General features: G+C 36.2%; 1 protein-coding gene across 1 annotated transcript; it reads right to left on the bottom strand.

The window, feature by feature from the left end:
• Positions 1–1,541: 1,541 nt before the first annotated feature.
• Positions 1,542–2,483, bottom strand: LOC112863802 (olfactory receptor 6C4-like). The gene has a single exon (XM_025926923.2). The coding sequence runs from the start codon at positions 2,469–2,471 to the stop codon at positions 1,542–1,544; it is 930 nt and encodes a 309-aa protein (XP_025782708.1). The 5' UTR covers positions 2,472–2,483.
• Between the last annotated feature and the right edge of the window lie 7,862 nt (positions 2,484–10,345).

Consider the following 10,345-nt stretch of genomic DNA (forward strand, 5'->3'; position numbering starts at 1 on the left):
AAAACTTTGGATACTGTTTCTTTTTAACATTTATTTATTTTTGAGACAGAGAGAGACAGAGCATGAACAGGGGGAGGGGCAGAGAGAGAGGGAGACACAGAATCTGAAACAGGCTCCAGGCTTTGAGCTGTCAGCACAAAGCCCGACGCGGGGCTCGAACTCACGGACCGTGAGATCATGACCTGAGCCGAAGTCGGACGCTTAACCGACCAAGCCACCCAGGCTCCCTGGATACTGTTTCTTAATTAAGGCATGCCCATCTTTAGGCATCCCTTTCATCTCAGCCTCCTTAGGTTCATCAAAATGATGCTAATGCTAAGGCACACTCATAGAGTCCTATAGGTTTTGACTCTTGCTAACTTGGTTCATGATTCCCACTCGTCTGAATCGTCCCTTAGGAGGAGACTGGATATTCACTCTGTTAGGGATACCTTTGGTAATAGTTTTCATTTTAATTTCCTGACTGGAAAGAGAGATAGAGTGAGAAATATTAACCCTACAACTGGAAACCCTACAACTGGAACTCCTAACCCTAAAGGAGACAGTTTCAGAATTGTCAGAGCAATAAGGATGAGAAAGAAAATTGTCTCAAACTTGAGAAAAGATGCCCTTTATTGCAAGAATGGAACTTTATTGAAAGATGTAATTACTAGCCTCTTCTGGAAAGAGTGTGGTATTTCTGATAATTTGGACAACTTTTTGAAAGACTTTGATTAAAGTAAGAGCTTCACATATACAGCTAAACTTTACCAGAAGCCCAGGATCATCAGTCTTGTGACATCCTAGTAATTTTTATTCAGCTATTCCCTTCTTGTACCCAGACTAACAATGTTATCCAGTGACATCTTTTTCCTATAAAAATTTATCTACTAAGGGGTTACATTTATATCTTTAAAAATCATATTAGAAATTAAAACAGAACTTAAAAAAACTATATATTAATTTGCTTTAAGATAACTATAATAAATACATTTCTTCTTAGCACAAATAATGTATTTTTATTTTAAATAACTATATTCTCAAAATAATGTGAAGAGTTGAATTATCTTACATTTTTGCAACATTTTAAACTGTCAAGTTAAAAAATCTATTAACTAGAGGGGCGCCTGGGTGGCGCAGTCGGTTAAGCGTCCGACTTCAGCCAGGTCACGATCTCGCGGTCCGTGAGTTCGAGCCCCGCGTCAGGCTCTGGGCTGATGGCTCGGAGCCTGGAGCCGGTTTCCGATTCTGTGTCTCCCTCTCTCTCTGCCCCTCCCCCATTCATGCTCTGTCTCTCTCTGTCTCAAAAATAAATAAACGTTGAAAAAAAAATTAAAAAAAAAATCTATTAACTAGAAATAAATATGTGAACAATATTTTTGGGAAGAGTTTCCCCTCATTGGCAAGTTTGAAATATAACTTTGGTACCTCTTTACAATGAATTCATTTGAAGCATTGCTTTAATAAGGAGAGGATTAGAGAAGCTTTCTCTATGTTTTCCTGGGGAGAAATTTCATGCATATTGTTCAGATTTTCCTTTGAGTTTGAGGTTTTTACATTCATTAAATACTCATAATCTTTCTGGCCACATCCTTGAAGGCTTGTTTTACTTGTTTGTTCCTTAAGGTGTAAATGAATGGGTTCAATAAAGGGGCAACTGAGTTATTGAGCACAGCTACCCCCTTATTGAAGGCAACTCCTTCTTTAGCTGAGGGTTTTATGTACATGAAGATGCAGCTGCCATAAGAGAGGGAGATGACAATCATGTGGGAAAAACACGTGGAAAAAGCCTTTTTCCTTTGCTGAGCTGAGGGGATCTTGAGAATGGTCCAGATGATGTTTGTGTAGGAGAGAATCACCAGCACCAGAGTGACCACCAAGGTCACAACTGCTAAGATAAAGTCAACCAGCTCCAGGAATCTTGTGTCTGAGCAAGATATTTCTAGGAGGGGTCCATAGTCACAGTAATAATGATTGAGCATGTTGGAGGCACAGAAATCCAGCTGACTGGTCAGGATGATTGGGGATATGATGATTAGGAATCCAGCCAACCAAGAGCAGAGGACCAGCTGGATGCAGACTGTGCTGCTCATAATGGTCATGTAATGCAGGGGTTTGCATATGGCCACATAGCGGTCAAAGGACATGGCAGCCAGAAGGTAAAACTCTGTGGCTCCGAAGAAGATGGCAAAGAAGTACTGAGTGAAGCAGCCAGCAAAGCTGATGCTCTTGTTTCCAGTTGTGATGCTGAACAGCAGCCTGGGAGTAAAAGTGGTTGTAAAGGAAATTTCTAAGAAGGAGAAATTCCGGAGGAAGAAATACATGGGAGTCTGGAGGTGGGAATCCAGTAGAGTAAGGGTGATGATTGTCAGGTTTCCAATGATGCTGAATATGTAGGTGAGGAAGAGAAATATAAAGATTACAAGTTGGATCTCCGGGATGTCTGATAGTCCCAGCAGAATGAATTCTGTCAGAAAGGTTTGGTTTTTCATTGCTAACCTTTGCTGCCTATAAAGGTACAGAGGAATAAATCAGTGATGAGAATTGAAGAGGAGCTCAGGAACATTTAGGAGAAGCTAAGTCTTTTCTGTTGAGTCGGTTCAAATATCTATTTTTTGTCAATTTGATTCAAATGAGAGATTTTCTATTGGACAGAGAGGCTGGATCTTCACAGGAATTATTATTTTAAATTTTCATGCAGGAAAATTTTCTCCTTGGTTCCATTTTAGGCTCTTCACGCACTTTCCTAGCCTACCTTCTAAACCAACTCCCAAGTTATCATTCTCTCCATTTTCTATTTTTATTTTCACTTTGAACATTGAGTCTACTTTTGATCTTTCACTATATCTGGTAACTTGGCAGTGATGTCTCATTTCCATCACTCTCTTGGCCTCAGTGTGAGAAGAAAAGCTGTGTTAGTTCACAGTTGAGGAGGCTTTAGGAGGGAATCAGCCCTATCATTATAATTGCAGTAACCAAAGATGCCCTCAACTTCCCTTCAGTTTTTTGAATTTGTGGACTGTTGTAACTAACATCATCGGTCCGTAAATCTTTGTTGCCAGTGTCAGCTTTCTTTCGGTCTCAGGACTCCTGTCTTAGATGGTTTTAGCAGTGGACCAGGTGCTATATATCCAAGAAGATACCTGATATCATTTTCTTTCATATCTATTGGTACTAATAACCATATAATTTTACTCTGGCTAGACAAAGAGAACTGAAATCAAAAGTTGCAAACCTAATTTAAGAGTTTGGTGCTGGCACAAAAACAGAGACATATGTCAATGGAACAGAATAGAAAACCCAGAAATGGACCCACAACTATATGGTCAACTAATCTTTAACAAAGCAGGATAGAATATCCAATGGAAAAAAGACAGTTTATTCAACAAGGCTGTTGGGAAAATTGGACAGCAACATGCAGAAGTTGCTTGCGACTAGTTATATCATACTTCAAGAGGTTGAGTATTTTTTAGTTTATTTGAGTAGTTTAGTTGAGTATTTTAGTTTATAGGTGAAGAACATTGTTCTGAATAGTTACATAGCTATTATGATAAAATTTAACTTAAATTTAAAATTCAGACTAAATTTTATTTAACCTTCTCTATAGTTCTCAAATTCTCAGAGCCTTTTTCATCAGGTAACATACTTACAGTTTATTAATAAGCAAAATTTCCTCTGGCATGATCCTCCACATCTACCTTTCTTTTATCAAGACATTTCTGTCCCTGTACTCATCTTCTCATACCTCTTTTCAAAAGAGTAGATGACTCTTCTTGTGTCAGAGGCCAGTCTCTTTCTAACTCTTGAAAATACAAACAAGTAACAAACATATTTATTTTACCATCTTCTCCATTAAAAAGCATTTTATGTACATTTACTTGGTTATAACTATGATAATAATTGTCATCACTTGAGTTGCCAAACCTTGTCATTATTTTATTTGATTCCCATAATAACTCTTTGAGATAGACTATCTCCATTTTGCAGATGAGGAAAGGGAGCTTTGGAGCAGTTGATAAATTGTTCCAAATCCCACTAGTGTCTTGTGGGGCCAGAATTATGTCCCGGTACTGCCTGATCCTTAGTCTGCACACTCAACTACCAGGTTGTGCTGCTTTCCCATCCTCATTCAGGAACAGAATGATTTGAACTATTATCTGAATCTTACAGATGAGATAATGTGCATTAATGATATTGTGAGGATAATAGTGGTGATGATGATCAACTGAGGCTGGTAAAATTTTAGTGGTTTGGCCAAGCACACATAGCTGCAAATTCTTCTATTTTATAATACACATGCACCAGACATGCTTCTTTGTTTTTTAACATATTTATTAAGCAGAGATTGCATATTCTTAAAAAAATTCTGTATTTTTATATTTTGTCTCAATATTGTCTTTGATTTTTTTCCTTCTAATATTTTCTTAATTTCTGCCTTTAACTAATGGCTTCTTCCTAATTTTTCATCCTTTATTGAGATTCTAATGATGTTTTCTTACTCTGGCTTTACATTCCTCTAAACACATTTTTCAGAAGTTGTTGCTGGCTTTAGTTTTAAAATGTGTGAAACGATTCTGTCTTATACTTGCCTCATACTGTTAGGCCTGGATTCCTGTTTCATTTTCAGTCCCATATTTTTAACTCTCTATAATACATTTTCTTTTGGACATATTCCCCTCAAATTAAGCTTAGGGGAAGTTAGGGAACTAATAGGAACTTCCAAGAGCCAGTTTAGGATAAAGTTGCTTGAATACAAAAATTGATTTTTTTCCATTTCCTTTCTCTCTTCCACTGATGAGTGGAACACATCAGGACACATCATGAGTCTTACCTGGTTCTGCTGGAATTTTGAATGTTAAAATATATCTCAGCGTCTTATTTTTTTCCTTGTGATAAAGCCTATTTAAATTTCCAAACTCCTTGATAGGTTTTTTGGTTAAATGTCAAGAAATTTAATTTTGAAAAATAGTAACTCTTAAGAGTCAGGGTTCAGTAAGTGTTGGTTCTCTTGCCCTTCCCCTGCTTTTAAGGAACTTACAGTCTATTTTTAGAAAGATGTCAAATACATAAAATAGAAAATGGTTAATTATTGAATAGAATGCATCATTACATTAATTCTTATTTAAAAAATGTTATTTTATAAAAACTGACAGTTTTATCACTCCCAAGTTTTCTTTCAGAAGGTAGTTGAAAAAGTTCTGTTTGTAGACCATTGATCTAAATTTAATTTCCTGTATATTTATCCATATAAATCCTAAAGGAGATTTCTAGTATTTTCAGGCAAACTTTTAATAGGAAGATAGTCCTTACATTAACCCTGGAAAACACCTGGCTCAAGCTACTAGAGTCTTTCTCTGTTTCTATAGCCAAGACACTATAGAAATGGGAGTTTATCTCTTCCTCCACTTCTGGCAGATCTCCTTGTGCAAATAGAGACAGAAAATCAGTAAATTGAGTCCATTTGCTAGGCACTATCATCTGAGTAAGACAACCCGTAAAGAGTGTAATTAGCATTTGTGAGATGCTTTGTGGAATTAAAAAAATTGTGGTAAAAAACATGGAACATAAAATTTACCATCTTAATCATTTTTAAGTTCAATAGTGTTAAGTATATTTACTTCAGTGTGCAACAGATCTCCAGAACTTTTTATCTTGTAAAACTGAAACGCTATAGCCATTTAACAACTCATTTTCCCCCTTCTTTCCTGCCTCTGGCAAGCACCATTCTACTTTCTGTTTTTATGAATCTATTTTAGTTAGCACATATAAATAAAATCATACAATATTTGTCATTTGTGACTTTTATTTTGCTTAGTGTAATTTTCTCAAGGGATGTTCTCCTTTTTAAAGGCTGAATAATGTTGCATCATGTATACATATCATATTTTGCTTACCCAGTCATATATTGATGGATGTTTGGGTTGCTTCTATTTTGGTTATTGTGTATAAGGGTGCTATAAACATGAGTGTGCAAATATATCTTCGAGATCCTACTTTCGGTTCTTCTGGGTATATACCCAGCAGCCTGTATTGTTGGATCATATGGTAATTCTATTTTTAGTTTTTTGGGGAACCACCATGCTGTTTTCCATTGTGGCTATACTCACACACACACACACCATCTTTCTAAGAATGGACTATAAATTCCTTAAGAGTAGGGGAAGGACAGGAGAACCAACACTTATTGAATGATTGTAGTGTTGTTTATGCTAGGCATATTATAAATATATTATTCCTCTTTTTTGGTATTCTTTTATTCTCCAATAACAGTGGCAAAAACACACAGTATGGTCAAAATACATAGTTGTTAAATAAATGAAAAAAAGATAGTGCTCTTTTTTCTCTTCCCCTCCTTAGTTTGTTCTCTGGTAATTTACCACATAAATTGTATATATGTTTTTGCTTTTTGGTCTAGTAACTAACAGGAACTTCCAAGAGCCAGTTTAGGATAAAGTTGCTTGAATACAAAAATTGATTTTTTTCCATTTCCCTTCTCTCTTCCACTGATGAGTGGAACACATCACGACACATCATGAGTGTTGCCTGGTTCTGCTGGAATTTTGAGCTGAGAGCCAGGCCTCTATTGGCAAGGTGTTTTTTTTTTTTATTTTTTAGAGATTATTTTTTTCATAGTTTGTGCTCTTCCATCACCAAATAAGAAAAATCTGTATTTCTTTTGTTTGTTATTGAATTTTGAAATGCTTTAATAAATGTAGAGTTTGGGCACATGACTCCCTCATGCTTTGTTTTCAGGATACTTATCTGTCTCTCATGGAAAGAGAAACCTCAGACATCAAATGATTTCAGGGGGGCTTTCATGAACTACTTTAAATTTTTAACACTGACTCTACTCTTAGGGAGAAGTGTTCATCTGCACCTGGACTCCCCCATCCTGTCTATCTAAGCCTCTTGGATAGGCTGAGTCATTTCCTTGGCCCCAATACAGAACCAGGAATTCCAGATATTTTGTTGTAATATTCTTTTTTCAAAAAGGTCAGTGATTGTCCTAAGAAAGAAGCCTCAAATGTCTTTGGGCATCCTATTTTTGTTCTGATCTTTAGGTTCCCTGAAATAAAGAAATCCTAAGACCCTGAATCCTAAGCCCTCTACCCCTGGGCTGTGTGCCTATCTGGAACACCAGAGAGCCATCTTTGCTGTTGTTCCCAAGAATGTACTAACCTCGAGGATGTGTAGAATGAGCTAATGTCATCCAATGATGTGAATGTCCAAGCTCTTGCGCTTCCTTGCCTTCATTTTCGGTCTTTGATGAACAGCTTTATGTTATCATTCAAAAGTTCACATTTACATTCCATATAAATTCTGTAATAAATTCACTTCAATAGTTTTATAATATTGTTTGTAGATGTAAAAAGTTGGAAACAATATGAATTTCCACCAATAGGGAAATGATGAAAAAATTTTGGGATGTCCAAACTACAAAATGCCAATAAAAATGAATGGCAAAGATTTATGTGAACTCATTTGGAAAGATATATTTTTTATATTGCTATGTGAATAAAGCAAGCTGCTGAACTATAGTGTGTTGTGTGATCCCCATTGGGTAAAAAAAGATATATCTCAATATCTCTATATCTTATATATGATATAAAAGTATATTTTTATATGCATAGTCACATAGATCTGGGATAGTAATCAGTATTACCTTTATGAAGTTAGATGAGGAAGTGAGGGACACAGGGGAAGCTGTCTGTTTATACTTTGTCTGTACTGCATAAAAAAAATAAATTATTTTTAAAAATTGAATTTTAGGTGACATACAATGTTATATTAGTCTCATATACAGCATAGTGAATTGACCACTCTATACATTACTCAGTGCTCACCACAATGAGTATAGTTACCATCTGTCATCATACAATGTTTTCTCAATATTATTGACTATATTCCCTATGCTCTACTTTTCAGCTCCATGACTTATTTATTTTATAACTGAAAATTTGTACCTTTTAATCCCATTCACCCGTTTCACCCATCTTACCAATCCTCCCTGCTGGCAACCTCTAGTTCTCTATTTATGAGTCTGTTTCTGTTTGTTTTTTAGACCCTACATATAAGTGAAATCATATGGTATTTGTATTTCTCTCTCTGATTTATTTCACTTAGTGTGATACTGTCTAGATTGGAACCATCAGCAAAATGAAAAGGCAACCTAGTGAATGGGAAAAGTTAGTTTTTAATAAAAACCCCCACACTCATATGATTTCATGCTCCATAAGCACAAACAGGTAACATTGATATAGCTATAAAATGCAAATATACTTACACTTGACTTTCAGGGCAAGTGTGAGATATTACCCATACATGTCCGTGGGATGAATCACAATTTAGGAGTCTGAAGTGGATGAACGGTGGCATAAAATTGAACTTGTTTGCTTTCCCACCTGTACTTATTGACCTAATTGTCCACAAATTTCACAAACTTATGAAAATTTAGTAGGAAAAACCCTACTCATCCTGCTCTGTATCAGCTTAACTGTGCCACTTTTTCATTCTACATTAATTTAAAATGCACCCTGGACACCCTTGAGATAAGATTTATTTAAATTAAGCATAGTTAAGTAGTGATAACGGGAAGCATCCTTCTTCAAAGCCTTTTTCCTTTGTTCTGACTTGTTTGAGCCTGGGTATGTGCTCCTTATGATTTTATAGCAGAATGAAGCATATTTTAAGTGTTCTATTCAGAAGAGACCTCAGCACGATCATTTGAGGACAGAAGTTAAAGATCCCAGGAGACCAACATTTAGAGCATACTAATAGACTCTATTTTGTTGAAAACTCTGGAATTGAACTTTTAATAAAGGGTTGGGGAAGAAGTCCACAGGGACTCTGAGGAAGCTAATAGGAGAACATCAGTGTAGTACAAAAGCCTTGTGGAAACTGCAGTAATGATAGTAATTAAAAATAATAACAGGCAATAGAAAACAACATGTTTTTTGAGCAGTTTACTACATGCTGTGCATAATGCTAAATAAGATACCTTTATTACATTTATGTATAACTCTAGACAATATAACGTAATTATTTGCTTGATGTGTAGAACACTGTATGTCTTCCCAAAGGTAAGATAGTAGCACTTGGGGCATTTGCTTTCTGTTGCTGTGGTGATCTTCATATTCGTCAAATAACATGAGATATGGAGGAGAGGTTAATATTTTTCCCAGTAGCCCCTTTTCTTTCCCGTCAGTCTTTTGTGCCCTGATAACTATTCTGAGATGGAAGACTGGAGGCCCTGTATCCTTCTTCCATTTCCTAAGTCTTGAAAAAATCCCTCTTCTACTTCCTGACTGACACTCTTGCTCAAACTTCTTCAAATCCATTATCAAAGTCTAAATATTTTATTTTATTTTAATTCCAGTGTAGTTAACATACAGTGTTATATTAGTTTCAGGTGTACATTATAGTGATTCAGCAATTCCATATATTACTCGGTGCTCATCAAGATATTTCTTAATCTCTCTTAATCCTCATCACCTATTTCATCCATCCCCCACCCACCTTCTCTCTGATAACCATCAGTTTGTTCTCTGTAGTTAGAAGTCTGTTTCTTGGTTTCTCTCTCTCTTTTTCTCCTTTGTTCATACGTTGTGTTTCTTAAATTCCACGTGAGTGAAATCATATGGTATTTGTTGTTCTCTGACTGACTTATTTCACTTAGTGTTATACTCTCTAGCTCCATCCATGTTGTTGCAAATGGCAAGATTTCATTCTTTTTATGGCTGAATAATAGTCCATTGCCTATATATACACACACCAGATCTTTATCCAGTCATCTATTGATAGACACTTGGGCTGCTGTCATAATTTGGCTATTGTAAATAAGGTTGCCATAAACTTAGGGATACCTGTATCACTTTGAAATAATGTTTTTGTATTTTTGGAGTAAATACCTCATAGTGTGGTTACTGGATCATAGAGTAGATCTATTTTAACTTTTTGAGGAAACTCCATACTGTTTTCCACAGTGGCTGCACCAGTTTGCATTCCCACCAATAGTGTATGAGGGTTCCTTTTTCTCCACATTCTTGGCAACACTTGTTTCTTGTGTTTCTGATTTTAGCGAACATTCTGACAGTTGTGAGGTGATATCTCATTGTAGTTTTTTAAAGTTTATTTATTTTAAGGGGAGAGGGGCAGAGAGAGAGGAGGAAAGAAAATCCTAAGCAGGCTCTGTGCTGTCAGCGTGGAGTCCCATGTGGGGCTCGATCTCACGAACCATGAGATCATGACCTGAGTCAAAATCAAGAGTTGGATGCTTAACTGACTGAGCCACATAGGCGCCCTGCCCCCCTTTGTAGTCTTGATTTGCATTTCCTTGATGATGAGTGATGTTGAGCATCTTTTCATG

This window comes from Puma concolor, chromosome B4 (genome assembly GCF_028749965.1).
Source record: "Puma concolor isolate L17-30 chromosome B4, mPumCon1.1.hap2, whole genome shotgun sequence".
Taxonomy (NCBI): Eukaryota; Metazoa; Chordata; class Mammalia; order Carnivora; family Felidae; genus Puma; species Puma concolor.